At 40.4% G+C, this 22,779-nt stretch overlaps 2 protein-coding genes across 2 annotated transcripts in view; both read left to right on the top strand.

The window, feature by feature from the left end:
• LOC106820903 (MAM and LDL-receptor class A domain-containing protein 1-like) overlaps positions 1-17,299 on the top strand; it is a 21,594-nt gene extending 4,295 nt beyond the window's left edge. The window contains exons 6-32 of the mRNA XM_014825503.1: positions 719-856; positions 1,105-1,239; positions 1,846-1,976; positions 2,338-2,482; positions 3,452-3,589; positions 3,770-3,976; positions 4,086-4,138; positions 4,440-4,530; positions 4,795-4,932; positions 5,227-5,355; positions 5,616-5,743; positions 6,117-6,354; positions 7,250-7,378; positions 8,438-8,577; positions 9,669-9,804; positions 10,397-10,549; positions 11,052-11,210; positions 11,597-11,791; positions 12,105-12,245; positions 12,643-12,896; positions 14,371-14,599; positions 15,093-15,315; positions 15,515-15,639; positions 15,751-15,861; positions 16,115-16,256; positions 16,772-17,154; positions 17,286-17,299. Of these exons, the coding sequence (XP_014680989.1) occupies positions 719-856; positions 1,105-1,239; positions 1,846-1,976; positions 2,338-2,482; positions 3,452-3,589; positions 3,770-3,976; positions 4,086-4,138; positions 4,440-4,530; positions 4,795-4,932; positions 5,227-5,355; positions 5,616-5,743; positions 6,117-6,354; positions 7,250-7,378; positions 8,438-8,577; positions 9,669-9,804; positions 10,397-10,549; positions 11,052-11,210; positions 11,597-11,791; positions 12,105-12,245; positions 12,643-12,896; positions 14,371-14,599; positions 15,093-15,315; positions 15,515-15,639; positions 15,751-15,861; positions 16,115-16,256; positions 16,772-17,154; positions 17,286-17,299 (4,205 nt within the window). The remainder of the gene's footprint in view (positions 1-718; positions 857-1,104; positions 1,240-1,845; positions 1,977-2,337; positions 2,483-3,451; positions 3,590-3,769; positions 3,977-4,085; positions 4,139-4,439; positions 4,531-4,794; positions 4,933-5,226; positions 5,356-5,615; positions 5,744-6,116; positions 6,355-7,249; positions 7,379-8,437; positions 8,578-9,668; positions 9,805-10,396; positions 10,550-11,051; positions 11,211-11,596; positions 11,792-12,104; positions 12,246-12,642; positions 12,897-14,370; positions 14,600-15,092; positions 15,316-15,514; positions 15,640-15,750; positions 15,862-16,114; positions 16,257-16,771; positions 17,155-17,285) is intronic.
• Positions 17,300-18,555: 1,256 nt separating this feature from the next.
• The window catches only part of LOC106820902 (MAM and LDL-receptor class A domain-containing protein 2-like), a 43,934-nt gene continuing 39,710 nt past the window's right edge, over positions 18,556-22,779 (top strand). The window contains exons 1-7 of the mRNA XM_014825502.1: positions 18,556-18,576; positions 18,714-18,993; positions 19,422-19,526; positions 19,730-19,873; positions 21,075-21,226; positions 21,544-21,648; positions 21,861-21,975. Coding sequence (XP_014680988.1) covers positions 18,556-18,576; positions 18,714-18,993; positions 19,422-19,526; positions 19,730-19,873; positions 21,075-21,226; positions 21,544-21,648; positions 21,861-21,975 — 922 coding nt within the window. The remainder of the gene's footprint in view (positions 18,577-18,713; positions 18,994-19,421; positions 19,527-19,729; positions 19,874-21,074; positions 21,227-21,543; positions 21,649-21,860; positions 21,976-22,779) is intronic.

Raw genomic sequence — 22,779 nt, 5'->3', positions numbered from 1 at the left:
CGTGACGTGCAGTGCGGTGCCGTGACGTGCAGTGCGGTGCCGTGACGTGTAGTGCTGTGCCGTGACGTGTAGTGTGGTGCCGTGACGTGTAGTGCGGTGCCGTGACGTGCAGTGCGGTGCCGTGACGTGTAGTGTGGTGCCGTGACGTGTAGTGCGATGCAGTGTAGTCTAGTGCAGTGCAGTGTAGTCTAGTGCGATGCAGTGACGTGTAGTGCGGTGCCGTGACGTGTAGTGCGGTGCCGTGACGTGTAGTGTGGTGCCGTGACGTGTAGTGTGGTGTCGTGACGTGTAGTGTGGTGTCATGACGTGTAGTGTGCTGCCGTGGAGTGTAATATAGTTTATTGCAAGGCAGTGCAGTAACATGCATTGCAGTGTAGTGTAGCGTTGTGTAGTATTATGTAGGGTAGTGCAGCCCAGTGAGTGAAGTGTGTCTTAATATGTGCTCAGTATAGTTATTATATTTAGTTATTATCATTTTGTTTTCGCGTGTAGCCATGTAGCCAAAACTAAAAGTGGACATGGGGATGCAGTGGATAAGGGAGTTTGGTAATAGGATAAAATCATGGGTGCATACGCGAGTCAAGTCAAGAACCAAGGAATATAGGGTGCCACATAGGACTATAACCACTCTTATGAGTAGAGAGCACTACATTCACCCCAATATTTAGCAGTAGCTGTGAGAATGTAATGAAATGTAATGTGGGGGGTGTTTGAACAGGCGAATGCGACTTTGAGGGCGATGCATGTGGATGGAAGGACGTCAGTACAAAGGCATATAAGTGGGTGTGGACGACCGCCCAGGATAGCATGGCAGTAAACAAACCACCCAGCGATCATACACTTGGAATGGCACAGGGTATGAAAGTCGTGTCCAGGTCTATCAGCTTATCAGGAATTGTGAGAGATATAATATTTGTGTCATATGTGTCAATGTCATATATTTTTTTAAATTTTACCTATCGCACCACACGTATGATGGAGTGTGTTTGCGCAAGGCTTGGGAAAATTGGTTTTGCTCTACTAAAAGCTAAGAAGATCTTGCCCAATTAGGTTTAACATCACAATTTCACCATTGGCTTTACATTCCTTGTCATCACTCTATAGGACACTACATGCTAGCTGACGGAAGCCTTTCAGGAAATTTGGTCACATATGCCACGATGCAGACGCCAGTGTTCCAAGAAGTGCCACTCACATGCATGGTTCAGTTCTACTACTACCTCAACGGTGGAACCTATGGTAAGGGAAGTTTTCCGGTTATGTGTGGCAAGTCTATATTACTTATATTATGGCTACACTGGATGTGCAAACCTATGCCTAATGACTGGAAATTGTGGCTGGAATGTTTGCATGAACCCATCCAAATGAGTCAAAATCATTTGTCTCCAATGACAAGCCCAATAATAGCATGAACCTATGTATACTTGTTTACATATGTTCATGTTAATACAGTTGGGTAATTTTTGATGTGACATTATAATGCCTTTTCATTTTCATAATGACCTAAATTGTACATGCGTTTAGAAGACCAATGGAAAATTCTCGAGAAGGCTAATTTATAATCCCCTCATATTCTGCGACATCGCTCACCTACTTACTCAAAATACTTGCTGTACGGTAATTCTAATGTAAGCCTAGCTACGAGAGGATGTATATAGGTATATAGATGTGCCCTACAAGTGCTTTGCTGCCCATGAGCTGACAAGACTCTATGATATTGTAATAAATTTCCGTGCCAGATACTTCTAGTCTGAGAATCCGTCGCAGTCTAATTGATATATCTCTTCATTCTGGATCATGCTTGGTGTTATCATTATGCTTAATGTAGGTTTCCTTGTTTTCTAGGTTACCTCGACGTGTATATTGCCAATGCTACTCAGCCGTCATCTAGGTCACTGTTGTTCTATGATTACGTAACAAGTTCGGCGTGGCGAGAGGTTGTGGTGGACATTGGCGGCTACCCTTCTGGAAAAATGGTAACACAAGTGGTTTGCATGCATGCGTTTTTTTGTTTCCACTTCTGCATCCACCTAGCAGATAAACATTAATCAATGGCTTTGTATATATGATTAAGGTGATTCATGGAATCTTTCCTGGCAAGTGTTAAATTTGTATCAGTACATGGTGGGGAAAAGTCATATAATGTGCAATTTATATAAGTGTGCTGCAGCCTGCACACTAAACTTATATTATTTATTTTATAGATATTATATAGCTATTGATATACAGACACAGACACTGCCCTATTGGCTCGTGTGTTTTTTAGTTTAATAAATGTTTTTACAAGGATATGTATTCGATAATGAAGTAATTGTCACGTACATCTACCTGGTATAGTTACAGCTTGAAGTTTTCACATTAAATGATGTGAGCACATCCACCTCATTCCCTGGAGGTACGACTCCATACCCTTGGATTCCGATAGATGTTGCCATCGACGATGTCAGTTATATCAACTGCACAGTGGGTTTTAGAAATCCAGGTATGCTTCTTATGTCTGTGCCAAGTATTGCATATATTCCCTGTGGAATAGGAGCATGGAAGACAATATCAATAAACAGGGTGAACGATGAAGATTTAGAGACAATTAAAGCTAGACATGCCTAGAGAACTAATAGTAGTAGTGTAGTGTAGTAGAAGGATTCGCAGGTGGAAAACCTGACAGGGGCTGCGACGTGAATGCTCCTTCTGTGACCACCACGATAATCTATGTATAAATCGCCTCAGGAGGTGTTGGTCAATGCAGGGCACTCATGCAGTAATGGGTGTAGCATATTTAGCATGTATATGATATGCCAGATGGCGCACACAACACTGCGCGGGAGATCCGATATATGGCGTTTATAGTTGTTTAATGAAAAGCTTTGTTACGGCATACTTATGTCTTACAAGCGTGTTCTGTTGCGGTCATAAACTCATTACAATGGGGATACATTGAAGCTGGCCAAATCGACTACTGTGGGGAATACCAGACTATGGAACATCTGGAATGCCTCCTATTACCAGAGCCCTGTAGCCCTGGAGACCTTGAGGCTTTCAACCACAGTGCCAGATCCTGTGTGCTGCAGTGGCTAGGACGAGTGTAGCGTAGTGACCCAAAACGGAGAACCTAATGAATTAAAGAATGGGAGAAATGAGCCAATTGCAAAGGGCAGAGAATTTTTGCAGAGTAGGGGACGTGTGTAAACAGTATAGTGAATAAAGGAAGAACACGTATATGTTACAGGTATTTTGGAATAGAGTGTGGGGAAAATGGGAATTGATGGAAAGTAGAAATTCTAGTCATCCCAATATAGTAAAAAACACTCAGGAATTTTCTAATACAGGATATATATATATGTGTATACTAGATTTAGAGTGAGTTTGCAAGAGGTTAAGTTAATGGTATATAATTTAAGGTGATCAATGAACCCCATAATTAATCATTATCTATTGTCTGTTGTACACACAGACATTAACTGTACATTCGATGATGGTTGGTGTGGATGGTACAGAGACCGAACTTATTCACAATTTGACTGGATCAGGACATCAGGTGTTACAGGCTCCGTTAATACAGGCCCTACTACTGACCATACTACTGGCTCAGGTAAGGTAGAATTTTTCTCTAGACTGGTAAGGTGGAACGATAGGATTAAGTTTGTTCAATTTCCTTATTTATTTGGCTTTTGTACGTAAGTGGAACCATCCACACTGCTGTATTTTCCGACCTTGAAAATACAAATTTATTATGTTTGTTATGTCTGTGTTTCTTACACGTGTTTTGCAGGCTACTATGTATACATAGAGACCTCTACCCCTCAAAAGGCTGGTGACATATCATGGTTGATAACGACACTCCAAGATAGCATACCAACTGCAGGAGCATGTCTGCGCTTCTGGTACCACATGTTTGGCGAAAACGTAGACACTCTCAACGTCTATTACAATCACAAGGACACGAACGTGCTTATATGGTCGCTGACAGGGAACAAAGGTATGTATCACATGCATGCTACTAACATTACACATTCCTATAGTTTTACATAAAAAACGACCACAGCAATGGGCGTGTATCTGTATTAACCTCGTTGTCTTTACTTCAGGAAATCAATGGTGGCCTGGTCAAGCCTGGTTTGCTCCAAGTGGTGAATACTATGTAAGGCATATACATCCAGGACTATCCTCCGTTATTAGGAAAACACGTTCATATGATATCTATATTATGTATAGTACAGGATCACCACAAGCAACTGTTAATGTTCTTTCAATGTCATATTAAATAACATTATAAATAACGGTTTTGTATAAAATATGTAAAATGTTACACAGAATATCACGAACATGTCGAACTATTGATAGACTCCTGATATTATTCGTATTTGCGTTCATGCTAATAGTGGTTACCTAGATTTGCAATGCATTTTCCAATTTAATGACTTGCTCTATGTTTGGTACAGCTTATTATGGAAGGAGTGGTTGGAAATGGTTACATGGGTGACATTGCACTGGATGACATACTGGTGACACCTGGAAACTGCCCCACAACAAGTAATCTGGCTTCTATATTACTGTCTTACCGCATTCCCAAACGTATGCCCATAGTATATGTCACAACATGTAGTAAACCTGAACATAACTGTACAAGTTTGTACATGCAAAAATGTAATCTGAGTACATATGCATTGTATTTTTACTTATCTACACAGTTAATTTCATTTTTTAAACTTTAAATATAATTGATTTTTACCTAATTTTATTTGCCATCTGTATATGAATTAAATGATTGTTGATGAATTACACATCTATTTGTAGAAATATGCCATTTCGAGGTTGACCTTTGTGGCTGGACGTCTGACAGTACGGGAGATTACAAGTGGAAACGAGGGCAAAATGGAAGCTCCATCCTAGGGACAGGACCTGAACGTGACCACACCACCAATACTACCAAAGGTATGCACTGCCAAATTCCCAATGCCCAATATTAATACCCAATATATGCAATACTACAAAACAAGTTTGCCACAGCACCAGTAAAGCAGAACATTGAATATTAACTTTGCATAATAGAAATAGTAGCTTTAAGTATGTAAAGTTCCATTTTCAAATTTCATTTTAGGTAATGCCCCATGTCAAAATGCTTTTCATTACTAGGATAAAGATGCATCAGGTAATGCAACGGTTGAAGTGAAGATATATAGGTATATAATATATTCTGATGTATTCGTTTGATGTTGATGTTGCTAGGTTACTTTGTGTACGTTGACCCCCTCGACAATGACCCCCACAAGAAAGGTCGTCTGGTCAGTCCCACATACGACTATACATCTACTGCTGAATGCCTTGACTTTTGGTACCACATTACAAACAATACAGGTAATACATATAGTCTCCCAAAGATTGGGAAAAATAGTTGTATAGTTTTCTGTGTTCATCTGAATACATGTGAACACAATGTTTGTGAGTATATCTTGTAATGATGTGTTGATGGAATGTGTAAAAGGTTAATGGATAATAACGTGAAAAGAAATACTAAAATTAATGACATGACTTACTTTGGATGTTTTTCAATTGCCATACTATAACCATAACTCGTGATAATTAATATCATACCCACTTTAATTATGGTTCTATAGGAGTGCTAAACGTTTACATAAAGGAGAACAACCAAATTGGGTCACCCCTCTGGTCACTCTCTGGTGACCATGGAAATATGTGGAGATTTGCTATGGTGAACCTAAAACCAAAGTCGGGCTCTTTTCAAGTAAGTCCTGATCAAAACTGGAACCCTTTACAACTATGGAGTTCCTGTTCATCTTTGAAAAATGATTTTAATTGCCTTGCATTTCTATTTGAGGTTTCAATCCTAGACATCGCATGCTCCTGTACTTCACTATTTGCCTGTAAACGAGCTCCCACTTGTCTGTTTCTGCTTTGCCTTTTAACCTACAGACCTATGGCCCCTTTTCCTGTGCATTGCTTGGATTATCATGTAATTTCACCACAATCCCATTTTCGAACTCGTCTACCCATGCAGCATCTTGCGTTACAGCATTTCTCTCGTTGGCCAGCCATGAGCACATACTCGCCACGAGGTATCTGGTCCACGTAACATTCAGTGTCGTTTTTTTTCGCAGGCTGTGATTGAGGGCGTGATTAGTCCTAACCCGAACAGGGAGGGCACGCTTGCCGTCGATGATGTGTGGCTAGACAGCAGTCCCTGTCCGCCCATGGGCAGCTGCACATTCGAGCGTCATGTATGTACGTTCTACAACGACCGCAGCAGTGCCACCATGGATTGGCTGCGCACTAATGGACAAACCACAAGCTTTTACACCGGACCCAGCATTGATCACACACTCGGAACGGCCCAGGGTATAATATCGGGGTCTTTGGTTAACCAGACTATACGGGAAACACATGCACAGTTACATTGTGTTTAAGTGTACCTGTAATTTTGCCACAAGTCCCTATTGTCATTTATTTCTTCTATGTATATTATTTTTGCTCTTAATTATAGTGTCATTATACTTTGTCTTATGCATCTCATCCATTCCTCTTCATCTTTACCCCTTTCATTCTTTTTCTCATTCTTCTTCCACCTCTTTTTTTTCTTTTTCTTTTTCGTCTTACACTTACACTTAATGTTTAATCGACTAGTATTGGACATGACCTATTTGATTCCTATATATGGCTTGAATATGTTAAGTTTCTTCTTAAATATCCATAGATGTACAGAATCCATCACATATATCTGTGCTCCATCTGGTCCAGTCACTCACAACTCCTTAGCTGAAGAAGTGGTGCCTAGCTGTTTTCTTGTGTAATTTTAGTGAATTACCTCTGGTGACCATGCAGTCCTTCTTTTAGTACTTTACTGCTTGTTCTTCTTCGTCGTCTTCTTTTTCCTCTTCTTCTTTTTCTTCCTCCTCTTCTTCGTCCTAGCTCTTCTTCTTTTTCTTCCCCCTCCTCCTCCTCCTCCTCCTCCTCCTCCTCCTCTGACCCTTCTTCTTCTTCTCTTTTGTCTACTTCTTTGTCTTCATCATTGTTGTTGACGTCGTCAGAGTAATTGTTTATCGATGTCATCTTGATGGTTCTTCCTGTTATTTTGTATCTCATCTTCGGCATATTACCTGGTATCATTAGCATTATCAACATGGATATTCCTCAATACGTCTACGAATTAAGGACATGGTACTTGGTAGGAGCTGGCAGACAGAACGTGTTTACGGTTCTACACTCCTGATATGTGTAATATTGACTTTTGTAGGCTACTACATGTATATTGAGACGTCAACACCAGCATCGAACGGTGACAATGCTATCATGCTCACTGAATACATGCCAGCCACTGACACTGGAACCTGTCTCAGTTTCTGGTACCACATGTTTGGACAAGGTCTGGGATTTCATTAGCATTTCCACTTGAAACTCTACTAATAGCATACATGTACAGATTACATATACTTTACTTAAACTCAAATATAATACTTAAAACACTAGTTATATTAATTAGTTATAATAATTAATGATAATAATTATAATAATTACTTAATTAGTTATATTATGTACTATATTTATAGTATTTCATTTATTACTTGCATTTTCTACTACTTGAAATGGAGTTTTTTTAGTTTTCTTAATGATTTTACAAATTTTGAAGCCTCTTAAAATTACACACACAAAGATATACTATATATAGATATAATCAAGTGGATTAATAGAGAAGAGTATGTCAGGGTTTTAACAGCGTTTTGCCATAGTTTTGAACTGGTAACTAATCTATCAATATGTGAATAAATATATTTCAAACTTACCTTGTTTTCGTCTATGATTCTCCCTTATTCATATGACACCACCAATTTACCTGAAAATCGTATGTGTTCTTCAAAAAAGTTAGTTGAATACGACACGGTTTCCCACAGTTATCACGCATGGATACATCTCTCGACCGAACTTTGTTTTATGGACTAGTGTTCTATTGTCTATGACGCGAATTTGGGGGTCGTTATGGGATATTAGGCCATCGAATTGTATTCAGCGTGCAGCGTTTCCAGCGTGCTAAAATAAATGCGCTCACGGCCAGCTAGCTAGCAGCTGATTTCCTTACGGCCCCCAGCGTACGCTCATAGGACAATAGAACACTAGTCCCATAAACAAAGTTCGGTCGGAGAGATGTATCCATGCGTGATAACTGTGGGAAACCGTGTCGTATTCAACTAACTTTTTTGAAGAACACATACGATTTTCAAGGTAAATTGGTGCGTGTCATATGAATAAGGGGAGAATCATAGACGAAAACAAGGTTAAGTTTGAATATATTTACTTCACATATTGATAGATTAGTTACCAGTTCAAAACTATGCAAAACGCTGTTAAAACCCTGACATACTCTTCTCTATTATCCACTCTTGATATAATCTAAATGTTTTTACAACTAGTGGTATTTATGTTTTAGATATAGGCAGATTAACAGTATACCTTCTGGATGCTGGTACAGACTGGGGGAATGGCCAGTCTATATTCAACCTAACTGGTGAACAGGGAAATGTATGGGTGAACATCAATGTGACCATCATTCACAATAAGGAATTCCAGGTAAGGTGATGTACAACTCAGATTTTTTATCACCAAAATACAGCACCACAACCATTCTTTAATGCAGACAGCAATATATTTGTAACTGCAAATATTCTATTGGATGATGCAGATTTAGAATGAAATTTTATTGTCATTTATTAATCAGACCGTACTGGGTCTCCGGTTATATTTCGCATCTAGGTCTTCCTCTCTTTTAATTTACTTATATTTTCATCCTATAATTTTCACAATTTACCTAACAGTTACATTATCATAGTCAAATTGAGCCAAAGAAGGGAAAATGCTGTAGTTTCCATGTCAGGATATAATGATAGATTTATGGAAGATGAGCGTAGAAGGAAACATATGCCAATGTTCATAAATGAAATCAGTAATATAGCTGATATAGGCCGCTGGGGATTGCATTGTATTCCTGTAACGGAAATACTTACTACTTTTAACAATAATTTTCGTACCAGTAGTCAATATATATTTGTCAACCTCAGTGATTGTTAGCAATACTAGTTAGTATCAAGAGCGTATAAAGAAGGATAATGGCTGCGTCAATGACTGGAAATGCGAGAAAAGATAGTAGAAGGAAAAGAAATTTTATTGTCAATGAATGACGGAAACACGCGAGGTTTCCCGAAGCTATCGCCAGAACGAGAGACAGTCGCAGCCATTACGTATCTCGAGTCGGTTTTCGGCAAAAATACCAGCTCGAAAAATTTTCACCACTCATTATCTCGGCATAGAGGCATCGTAGGGACAAGCGGTTTGTTTTATATTAGCAAGGTAGGACAGCAGATCAATAATACCACAAAGAATCGTAAAAATAAAACGGGGAGAGTTTATTAATTCGACAAATACTGCAACATGGTTTCAGCATTTCACCGTTGTACGTTCTCCTTCTTTATACGCTCTTATTAGTATACATTACACATAATTTCACTGATGGATATCATTGCTCAGTTGGCTCAATTCACTGTGATATCACCATTTATTATAGAAATTTTAATTCTGTTGTGCAATACAATGAATGTTATTATCATTATCATCATACTGGTTACGGTATGTCAATGATCATGCGTGATGTCTTTGTGATTTAGATTGCATTCGAGGGAGTTGTAGGAAGTGGTTACATGGGGGACATTGCACTCGATGATGTGTATTTCTACGATGGAGTTTGCCATGGTCAGGCGACACCCACCACCACTGACTATTCACCAACCACCGTTACCTTTCGTGAGTGACCGTTAAGTCATGCGGTGTTCGCTCTCATGGTCATAGACTACACGAGAATATTTTTCTCCTTGAAGCAAAATTGTGTATATCTTGAATTGGAATGCAAATCTTGATACCTACCCATCCATATTCATAACTATAACAATTAAACATTAAAGCACTTTTGATGTTGCATTTGTAGTACACACGCTGTGAACTGCCTTTTATATGGATAAAATCAGTAGTAATGTAATTATCAGGTTGGAATCATCACCAGTTACAGTTATAAGAACCTGGTGTGACTGCCATAAGTCAAGACTAGTCATTCATTGTTAACTGTTCATTGTGAAGATTGTGTAAAAAATATTCTCACGTTGGCTCTAGAAACTAAACTTGTGGATTATTACATTATAATACCTACTCAGACCCTCTATTCTGATTTATCATTAACTGACCAGTCTGAAAACTGACATGAAAACTGTTAGTTAAGTTAACAGTACATCAAATGCTAATTTGGTTAATATAAGAACTGTTAGTCAAGTTGATGTAAACACTGTTAATTATGTTGCTCCTGATAAGTTAATACTACACTCGTTGCTTTGGTGCTTCACAGCTGCATCTCAATATGACTGTGATTTTGAGGGAAATACCAAGTGCTCATGGACAGATGACCCGACTGGAGATTTCACCTTTGCGCTACAGCAGGGCAATACTGTCTCCGTGTCCACAGGCCCTTCAACTGACCACACTACCGGCACAAGTTCGGGTGAGAAGCAGTCACGCATCACTTTATCATGTTGCATTAAACGTAGGGACGTAATCTGATGAGACCACTACAAATGAAAATAGGTCATTCAATAACAAATTTGATGATATCAATTATTTTACTGAAGCCATAGAAGCTGACCCAGTAGAATCACATCCCATAGTGGTGGCCAATGCTTCTTTTCCAATATGCATTTAATCTGCTATGAATATATGTTTATATATTATGCTATATAGTATGCTCTGCTATTAATATTCTGCTATATAATATGCTCTATGCCCAGGACTACTTATCTCTACCATATATTACTACTGGTACCTATTATCGTTGTCATGAACATATTTATACCAAGGTATCATAGTGTTATACTATTCAGTATACGTATGTTCATGCTATTATAATACACATATATACTATGCATTATGAACCCTACCCACTACTATTATAATACTTGTAATGCTTTTTCTACTACTATAATTCTGCTAGTTGTGTCTACCTTCAGGATGGTACATTTACATTGAGGTCACTGGCGTGGCAATTGGCTTTAAAGCACGCCTCCTAAGCGACCTCGTAAACATCAACACAGCTGGGAAATGTGTAAAGTTCTGGTATCACATGTATGGAGCAGATGTTGCCACACTAAGCTTGTATGCCAGGCAAGGTAAGCGGTTGGCTAGTTGTGACAACTCGCATAGACAAAAACTCGTAGTAACAGCGGCCACATCATAGCAGTGTGATTTCTCAGAATAGTGATTAAGGCATGATCTGTGAGCTAGTGGATTCTTCGTGGGAAAACTATGATTAACATACTTGCTTTCGTTAAAAAATGTAGCAAATCTTATTAGCAGTTAATCATCCTAGCTGGCCATTTTCTAATAGGATGGCACTTTCAAAGCGTCACATGTTTAAATATTGTTCCCTTGATTTTAATCCCTTCCTGTGCTCCATGCTCCCTGGGCAGGGAACATCGTTGTGCACTGACATGGGTTTCCCTATAGTTAACAATTTACTAAATACGTAAATAATATAATTAAACTACGTCTCCAGATCCCGACGTGTTGGGCGATGCCATCTGGTACAAGGACGGGAACCAGGGTGATGCGTGGATGTATGGTCAGGTACACCTCAGTGACCTTGGATCCCGGCGTATCGTGTTTGAAGCCATGGCTGGTGCGAATTTCTTGGGGGACATCGCCATCGATGACATCACAGTAAATGATGGAGACTGCCCGCCACAGGATGGTACAATATATATATATAACATCAGGAATAATAGTCTCATTTGAGATTATTTATTTCTGTTAACATGTTATCATAGTATAATAAGGCTTATACCTATAGCCTTCAGCCTTAAAGTTTATACCTAGCCTCGGATCGTGGTCGCTCGCATTGTTTACAGTGTTTACGTCGGATCTGTCCTAATGAATTTATAATCGTCTCATTGGTAACGTCATCCATTGAAAAACATATCCTGCAGTTTGGCGTCACCTGCATCAGAACCATACTTGCGTATCATGCCGTTGTCTTTACCATAGCATTGCATCTGTGCTTTCAGCGTCGTGTGACTTTGAGAGTTCCGACATGTGCGGATACAAGCACGACGTTACCAGCGATTTCAAGTGGAGGTGGAATCAAGGCCATGCCGGTTCCTCCGGCAGTGGCCCCTCGGCAGATCACACTTATGGCACCAGCTTTGGTATTTAGTTTAGGATAAGGTCATAGAGGGCAGCGTGTGAGTGATGTCCTTTAGTGGTTGCTTTGTTAGTTAGGATTACAACTATGGCAAATGGTTAAATTATTTTCTAGGAAAGGTGTACATGCTGTATTGTATTGTACTTTAGTTGGGTTCTCACCAGGTTAATTGTAATTGTAGTTAATTGCATTCGCTTAAAGATGTGAAGACTTTTTATAATGGCATTTGAAGAACATTCATAGTTGGTCATCAAAACGTTAGTGAATGTAAACAAACTTCCCCTCTACACTGCCCTATCAAATCGTCGTCATGTGAATTCACGCAAATTCGTTCTCTATCAGTTTCTTGCAGAGAATACAACGCTCTCTATGCAGTGAATAGATGGATAGCTTATTCACAGGTCACTACGTCTATATTGAGACGTCAGCTCAGGTGGCTGGCGAGACCGCGCGTCTCATCTCTGGCCCTCATGCGCAGACGGACGGCAAGTGCCTGAAGTTCTACTACCACATGTACGGTGACCACGTCGACACACTGAACGTCTACCTCAAGCAGTCGGCCGCACTTGGACAGCCCGTGTGGACGATGTCCGGTAACCAGGGTGACACCTGGTTCCACGGCATGGTCGATGTGAAGACTCCGATCACGTACCATGTGAGTCTACGTAAATGCTGTGCAAATTCTTCTCATTTTGGGGTTGAATCATGCAGTGAAGTGAGCTGAAACGTTTACAGAAAATTACTCTTTCGGACAGTGTCTTGGACAGCTGATCGTGGTGCAGTGACGGAGCTGTAGCCTTCACTGGAAGCAGCTGCACGCACTCTAAACATTTTTGAGAAACTTTAATGTGTCTAATGCATGTAAATATGCCGAAAATAAATGTGTTAACTAGTAGAAAAAGAATTACCAAAAACAATAGTAGAATTATAAGTAATACTTCTGCAGTTGTATTTAATAGAATTTATGTAATTTAAAACACAAAAATTATTAAAGGGACAGTAGCCTCTAGGATTTTACTGCATACAACTGTACTTACTGTATAACAACTCGTCTATACCCACACGTATTTGTTACCAGATACCTAATTTAATTGTTATAATTAATTACACATCAACGCTACGAAATTTGAACGGCGCCATGACACCCGCGACCGTGCTGCCACCCCGAAAAAGTTGCGTATTTGACAATTAATTTTGCACGTTACAGACCGAGGGCTAATCACAAAAGTGCAATTATATTTATACCTAAATGCTATTTAACCGAACGATATTCATTTTAGGGCAAATTTATCCATATTATAACTGAAACTATATGTCGTTTATAAGATATTACAATCCTTTTGCTTTTAAATGAATAAATAAGAAACACCTTCGGTCTGTATAGCCCTTGGCTGGAAAGTGGTTTTGCGCAACTTATCAGATCGTGCGCTTTGAGTGGCGCCACCGTCGTTGTAATCAAACTGTAGTCGTTAGTTTTAAAACGTTTTTTTAATAATATCTCTAATGGTGATTGAACCATGAAACTTTTTATGTAGCCTAATTTTAATCTAAATTAACTGAAAATAACCTTAGAACCTAGAGTAAACGATCTCTTTAATTACTTGCTTAGATCACGAAATTGGCCTCTGTGGAATTTTCCGGTTAGCGAATGACTAACGCCGCTTGATTCAATGTTGAGTTCCATATGCATTGCGTGCATTCCGAGTGTCTTATATCATTTTTTGTCTCTTTTTAAATTAGGGTGGTTAGTATTGCTGATAGGATCTGTCTCCTTGGGTACTGTCCAAAAATTCCTACAACCTAACCCTACATTACCCTATGTAACCCTACGTTACAACGTGAGCCTAACCCTAGCCCAACCCTAACCCTATCCCCAATCCAATTCTAATCCTACCCTAACCATAACCCTACCACTAATCCTAACCCAACACTAATCCTACTCCAACCCTAATCCTAACATAACCGTAACTGTTATGCTAACCCACCTTCATACTAAGGTGAAGTACCCTAGTAGGTATCCAGTTCTTCTACCTAGAATGACATAGAGCCTTATACTTTATAGTGTTAGTAATGATGGTACGCCCATTGCTGTCTTATTGCGATATATTGTTGAATCGTTCCGAGTACAGGTTGTGTTTGAGGGTGTCGTCGGGGCAAGCTCCAAGGGCGACATTGCCCTCGATGACATCATACTGATGAGTGGCGACTGCCCACCGCCTGGCACCTGCGATTTCGAATATGACACGTGCGGCTTCACTAATGTCATCCCTGGAGCAGACTTCTCCTGGATACGTTGGCGCGGTCCCACGCCAAATTATGGCAGCGGTCCGCACGAGGATCATACCCTCGGTGCTACAGGTGGGTTTATTGTAATACCCTATAGAATTATTGTAGTTGTTGATAATTTATTTGATGTTATTGATGTGATGATTTTATTTATTTTTAAGACAACTTTTTTGTTAAATAGCAGTGTGAATAATGATGATGATTATGATAATGGTGATGGTGCTGATGATGATGATGATGATGATAATGGTGATGGTGCTGATGATGATGATAATGATGAATATGATATCATGATGATGATGGTGATGATGATGGTGAAGATTATTATTATTATTATTATTATTATTATTGTTATATCATCATCATCATCATCATCATCATCATCATCATCATTGTTCTGAATAGTTGTGACACCACGGTGATGTGATGTTCAGAGGATGTTGATCTGGATGGAAAGACACGGAAGACTTTGTTGCTTAATTGACCATTGACAGTAATGTATTGTTCATCAGCCTGCATCTTAAAGCAATGATGTTTAATTGGTCATCAATTCCATCTTTTGCAGGCACCTACATTATCGCGAGCTCCGACTACCCACAACTGAGTGGAGATAGAGCATTGCTTAAGTCGACTGAATTCACAGGCGGCACGAAACGATGTCTGGTTTTCTGGTATTACATGTATGGTGCTTACCTGGGCACCCTAAACATTATTGTGAACACTATTCCTGGCAAGAACACAACTGTGTGGAGCAAGACTCATGAGCAAGGACCAGTCTGGCATCTAGCGTAAGCATAAGCACAATGTAGGCATAGTAAATAGTATATATACTTATAATAACTTAGACTGTAGTATACTGTAGTCTAGGTAAGTATTAGCATGATAAATAGTTGTTTTTTCATTGCCTAGGGTTCTGAATTAATTTCAGTGTTTCCAATGCAGTTATATAATCCGTAATATCATGCACCTCTTGTCATTTGTTTGCAGTGAAGTTGATCTAAATATTGCTGAGAACTACGTCATCATCTTTGAAGGAATCATAGGTGACACCTACAGCTCGGATATTGCATTGGATGACATTAGCCTGCATGACAAGACGTGCAACAAAACAGGTGTGTAGTGGTATAACAGGAGATATAATTCTCAGTTTGTCATGGATTTTGTGTTCCATGAACGTGTTACATGTACGATTGACATTTTTTTAATTAATTGTTTTTCTGCAGTGCTGCCGCCTACAACCTTCAAATGTGTGAGCAATGGTATCATCTTGTCTGCAGACAAACAATGTAACTTTGATATAGATTGCCAGGATGGATCGGATGAAGTGGAATGCGGTAAATCACATTTGCAATTTAGTATGAACAAAGCTTATAACGAAATGTACAAGATTGCACAAGGATAATAAGAATTGTATTCTGTTATCACAAAATTCTTGCTATATTTAGTGATGTTTATATTTATTACAATGGATTTGGTTAAGTATTCATGGTACAATATATTAAGCTAACAGGAGTTAAAATCTGTGAACATTCGCCTATGTATAATGAACAAAAACGACGTGACTGACTATTACTTTAACTTCTTCAGGTGACTGTGACTTTGAAAAGGACAACTGCCGATACACGGAGGAGAGTTATGGGGATTTCCAATGGCATCGTGGCCGCAATGGCTCTTATTCTGCCAACACTGGCCCATCAGTGGATCACACACTTGGCACTAGCCTAGGATGGTGAGTCAGTATTAGAAATACTAGTAATACTCTTTGTTAAATAAATCTTTATTCAGTAGGTCCAACCAAACAGCGCTCTTGTTTTCGGTATGTGTAACAGTTATTTTATCGGGCTCATTTTGATTATTATCTCTATCTATAATGATCAATATTTAAAATAATGAAAGTCACCAATAGTATATAGCAGATTATGCTACTAGTTGGTAGTTTCATTAGAAGCTAGAGACTCGCACAACATTGAATCTAAAAATAAATAACAAATTTTGATGTTTTGTTGTCGATATGTCAATTTTTACTTTTGAAAAGATAATACATTGTAAAGCATATGGATAACGAAATATTACCAAGTTATTTCGGATCTCATGCAAAATTGTCTCTATCTAAATTTGCCTAAAGGAGTCTGATGAAGTTTTATCAGTAGTCAACATTTATTCTCACGTGCTTTTCTGCATGTACAATTGTCGTCGTCCATCGAATTCTTCACCATCGTGTTGTGGTCGTTGTCTTGCGTGCAGGTACCAGTACGTTGACTCGCGTAACGGCACGTCGTACGACCTCTCCATGCTGCACTCGCCCTACCTCCACAACGCCGGCGGTCCGTGCCAGCTCGTCTTCTTCTACCACATGTACGGCAGTTCCATCGGCACCCTGCTCGTTGTGCTCACCACGGGCTACCGCGAGACTGTCATCTGGGATGAGTCGTACGACCAGGGCGACGTCTGGCGGGAGGGCATCGCTAACGTCGGCCGCGTGCCCGCCGAGTTCAGGCTCGCGTTCAAGGGCAAGCGAGGCTACGCGGCGACAGGCGACATTGCGATCGACGATGTGAGCCTGCGCTACTGCGACGTGCCACGCCCGCAGCCGACGTGCCCCCCGGACAGCTGGCGCTGCGGCAGCGGTGCGTGTGTGCCGCCGACGCGTGCCTGCGACTTCACGGACGACTGCGGCGACAACAGCGACGAGAACGCGACCACGTGCGCCACCTACGAGCGCTGCGACTTTGAGAAGGGCGGGTTATGCTCGTGGCAGCACGAGGTGGCTGACCTCCGCTGGACGGTGTGGCGCGGAGCGACACCGTCTGAATTCACGGGACCGAAGCGCGACCACACGACGGGCCTGGACTCTGGTTACTACGCGTACATCGAATCGTCGTCCCCACACAGCCAGTATGATAAAGCTAGACTTGCCAGCGTTGGTTTCCAGGGCGGCGTGTCAGACTGCAAGTTACGGTATATAGTAATAGTAGTATATGTGTGCGTGCGTGCGTGCGTGCGTGCGTGCGTGTGTATGTATGTAGGAACGTACATACGTACGTACGTACGTATGCATGTATGCATGTATATATGTATATATATATATATATATATATATATGTTTCAGGGATCTTCCCAAGCATATAACGCATGTCGGGTCTCAGATGTCTTCAAAACTGAAGCTAATTTGCAACATATTCCATAAACCATCCGAAATGCCTTAATTGCCTAATTGACATGCCTTAATTTTTAGCTGTATTTACTTTTGACAATGACAACACAGCCATGCTATGTTTTCACAGCCTGTATACATACTATGTATATGACTTAGTTGATTGAGTTTACCTGTGCATCGGGGCTGCATTTGACATGTGCAATTGGCTCCAATTAGTACATTCCCGGACCCTCCCAAATTTGTCCATAAATGACATACCTTCTAAAATTCCCCTGGGGGTGAACTCTGGTGTAACCGTCAATTGTATATTTTGATTTCTCACTTATTTGCATAAAACCTCCATAAAATTTTTAAACTATAACGAGCCCAGCTGTGGAGGTGCAAACGAAAAGCAGTTATGAGTTTTTGTGCTTTGAGTGCTATCAGTCTTTCTGCTCTGAATGAGGTGCATGTCTACGCACGACAGGTTCTACTATCACATGTATGGTTTCACGATGGGCAACATGACAGTGTACATGCGCACGGCATCTGGTTATCTCAACCAGCTGTGGCAGCACAAAGGACAGCGTGGGAACTACTGGGAGAGAGCTGAAATACCACTCACCGCCAGCGAACCATTCCAGGCAGGGGCACTCTTCTATATAATAATAATAATATTAGTAATAATTATGTTAATTATGTTAAGAAGCGCAGAAAATCGCACTACTTGGAACAGCACACATCCTGCGAAAAATTCTGGATTGAATCCCTATATGTCCCAGGTTGGGACACGACCAACCCAGAAGCCACCGGCTAATGCCGTGATCCACTTTGGAAATAATAATAGTAATAATGACAATAATAATAATGAAAATAATAATATATAATGATCATGATAAACCTATTAGTCACAGTTAGTGTGTTAAATATGTTGCTATTAATGCACTCCTGTATATTGCAAGATCTTAAAGGGAAGTGCGGATAGAGACTTGGACACACATGCATGATCTGAAGCATGCGTGTTAACACGGTAAGAACGTCTGTATGCAGGTTGTGATTGAGGGAACTGTGGGAAGCTCGTGGGTGAGTGACATGGCCATCGACGACCTCAGCTTCACGACGGGATGCACGCAGCAGGGAGGCGGCAGCTTTACGACCGTCGCCACGCCGGCCCCGGGAACGCCGGCGACCACACAGAACCCGTGCGCGGCGGGCGAGTACTCGTGCGGCGACGGCGTCTGCATCCCCGACACGCAGGTCTGCGATTGGCTCTCGCAGTGCGCCAATGGAGCAGACGAGGCCATCTGTGGAGCTTGCACGTTTGAACATGGTAGGTGTGCTGTCTGTCCTCATACGGCGTCTATTCTCGTGAAGATAAAACTAGTAGTCTTGATTGAAGATGGTATATATTATATATGTATAATTTTACTAGCGATATAGCATTAGTTATTAAAAAAAAGAGTTTAAAAGTATGGTGTTGAAATACTTTCTACCTATAAATACTGTTATATGTGTGTACAATTACTGTTATATGTGTCTTTTTATTGTTTTTCTTTAATTAAGCTTTCATGAATGTAGTGGAAACTTTGTCACCAATATACAGGTTTTGTTGCAAAGGAATATAGAACGAAATATGGCTGGGTTTATGACTTACTAAAATTCACAGAATTAATTTTAGACTTCAATGATTTGAATGCATTTTATTGCCAATGCGAGGATTTTTTTGAAGTGAATTGATGCAAATTTTTCTGCCTGCAGGAGAATGTGGATGGGGAGACAAAAGTACTGGTCAATATCAGTGGGACAGACATTCTGGTTCACAGCCAAGTCACTTTGCTGGGCCACCTGTAGATCACACTTATGGTATGTTTATCAAATACTAATATAAGTACTTTAGGTATAATCACTTTAATTAAGGTGCATTTATGACCTTAAATATGATATATACGGTGACTGGATTGCTATGCTTCTGTGTACAGAATTACCCTACACATCTGCCTGTGTTATGGTGTAATGCTATTTCATGGAAAATTTAAATGTGATTTGTATCTATTTGGTGCGTACAGGCAACAGTTCTGGCTGGTATGTGTTTGTCGATGGAGCCACTGGTGAGTTCTTCAGCACGGCCATCTATCAAAGCCCCTTGCTCAGCGAGACGTCATACATGTGTTCGATGAAGTTCTGGTACCACATGTCGGGATCGGACCAGGGTGAGCTTCTTCAACACATCTTTACTCTCACAGTGCTTAATCCAGGGACACACAGATAATTTTTGTACGACCAGTGCTATCGTAAACATCACCCGTGTGTGCCCTGCTTTGAAACTATCAGTGCGTATAGTTATATGCAAATAGGAAAATGTTCTTATAGACACTATAGAGTACCGAAGTGATGACGTCACGGTGGCATGACAACGAGCCCACTGGTTCTACACAATCATATGCTCTGGTAACATTAACTGCGTGTCGTGTTTTGTACCCGATTGTAACCAGCATTCTGAGAGTCATTATTGCAGTTTTTATAGATTTCCAAAGGATGGAAGTGAAAAGCAACGAGAAAAAAAAAAAATGTAACAAAAAAAAAATGTAACCAAAAAAATTTTTTTTTTTCAAATATTTTTTTCCCCATTCATTCAATATTGTAAGAACGACTTGCTACCGATGCTTTACCGCTGTCTGCAGCGCACACACTCGTGTTTTACGTACGCACAACAGTTGACCCTATGGCTACACCATGGAGCCAGTGGCTTGTGTAGAACCAGCCCGTACGTTGTCTTGCCAACGTGACGTCACACTTCGGTACTCTATAGAGTACCGAAGTGATGACGTCACGGTGGCATGACAACGAGCCCACTGGTTCTACACAATCATATGCTCTGGTAACATTAACTGCGTGTCGTGTTTTGTACCCGATTGTAACCAGCATTCTGAGAGTCATTATTGCAGTTTTTATAGATTTCCAAAGGATGGAAGTGAAAAGCAACGAGAAAAAAAAAAAATTTAACAAAAAAAAAATTTAACCAAAAAAAATTTTTTTTTCAAATTTTTTTTTCCCATTCATTCAATATTGTAAGAACGACTTGCTACCGATGCTTTACCGCTGTCTGCAGCGCACACACTCGTGTTTTACGTACGCACAACAGTTGACCCTATGGCTACACTATGGAGCCAGTGGCTTGTGTAGAACCAGCCCGTACGTTGTCTTGCCAACGTGACGTCACACTTCGGTACTCTATAGCTCCAGCAATCACAAAATAATAGTTACAGCAGTTGACTGATTGATGATCCTGCAGAAAAGATGGTGTAAAGTGTAATTATTATTAGTTATTAATTAATTATCTCTCGATTATTATAATAATCTCTTTTCAGCAGTATGGCACGGCAGTGTGCACAGTATGTGTATTATTTGCAGGCCAGCTCAGTCTGGTGTTAGACGCAGATGGTACCGGCAACCAAAACAAGGAGCTGTGGACTGTTAAGGGCGACAAGGGTAATCAGTGGAATCCTGCCACAGTGTCGCTTGGCAGGCAGATGAAAGGTTTCCGCATGCAGTTTGAATCAGAGGTAAGCAGTAGACTGTGTGTGTGACACTCGTCTGTGTGGGAGATAGTGCGGCGTGTTTTGAGCCTATCATCATGATCATATTTCTATTTGATGTTGATATTGCTCTTGAAGTACGTACTCCTTTTCACATGCTTGTCTGGAGTAGTATTTCAAGATGCCCTCTTAATTGCATTCTATATTTATTCTCTATATATTCTTAAATGCAGAAATTGCGATAAGATTATAACTGGTTCCTGGGAAAGGCAAATACTAACATTATTGTTACTGGAATTTTCATTTGGGGAATAGACTACAGAAGAACAAAATTTGATTCTTAGATTCCCAGAGATCAGATGATTGCTCTTGTCGATGACATTGCTGTGGATGACATTGAATTTATCAAGTGCAACGCTGACATAGTTAGCATGGAATGTGATTTTACGGTAAGGTATCATTTATTAATTCCCAAGCACGCACGCACGCACCAGTTATTATTTGGTAATATCAAATGATCCTAGGTATGCGTCTGACAATTTTTCGTCACTTAAAATGTTATTACCGTTATAGCAGTTGGCTAATTTGATATATAAGTCACTGTATCACTGTGAATTAAATACATATCCCGTGTTATTAACATAATTACATTTCTATCCAGATGAACAAATGTGGATGGGTTGATGACAATACAGATGACTATGACTGGACAAGGCAGAAGGGATCGACGATGAGCTCTGGAACAGGCCCTAGTGGTGACCACACCACGGGATCCGGTAGGGAAAATATTCACGAAATTTGTTGCCAGGGGACGGCTCTTGTCACGTGATAGATAATAGGCGTAACATCCAAACCAGACAATGATGGTGAGAACGAAAGTGAGCCAGAAAATGGTGCAAATGGTGCTTCTCTCTGTTATTCTGATTCAGATCTTCCTTAATTTCTCTCCCATTATTATCATGATAATATACACGTTGATTGGCAATATATAATCAATATGTGAATTTAAAAATGTTTACTTGCATTCATATTTGTTTTTCTAGTACATCTTTTAGCTGGGAAATTTTCTGTAGGAATGCATCTAATTGTATCCCCCGCGACGAAGTCGGCGGGGATACTATGGTTTCATGTCTCCTCAGCCGCCGCCGCCGCTGCTCGGTCTGCCGCAGAGAATTTCCCTTCCGCTCTATAACTCGACCCCTAATTGACCTAGCGTGACCAAATTTGGTATACTTACACATCTTGGGGAGAAGGTGTGCAGAGTACCAAAACCAGGTCACTGCGACCTTTATTTGACTTTTACCTTGACCTTGATCATATTTCCTTTCCACTCTATAACTCGGGCCCCTAATTGACCTAGCGCGACCAAACTTGGTATACTTACACATCTTGGGGAGAAGGTGTGCAGAGTACCAAAACCAGGTCACTGTGACCTTTATTTGACCTTTACTTTGACTTTGATCATATTTCCCTTCCTCTCTATAACTCGGCCCCTAATTGACCTAGCGCGACCAAACTTGGTATACTTACACATCTTGGGGAGAAGGTGTGCAGAGTACCAAAACCAGGTCACTGTGACC

Source organism: Priapulus caudatus, unplaced genomic scaffold (assembly GCF_000485595.1).
Source record: "Priapulus caudatus unplaced genomic scaffold, Priapulus_caudatus-5.0.1 Scaffold52, whole genome shotgun sequence".
Taxonomy (NCBI): domain Eukaryota; kingdom Metazoa; phylum Priapulida; class Priapulimorpha; order Priapulimorphida; family Priapulidae; genus Priapulus; species Priapulus caudatus.
This window is presented reverse-complemented; position numbering and strand designations above follow the sequence as displayed.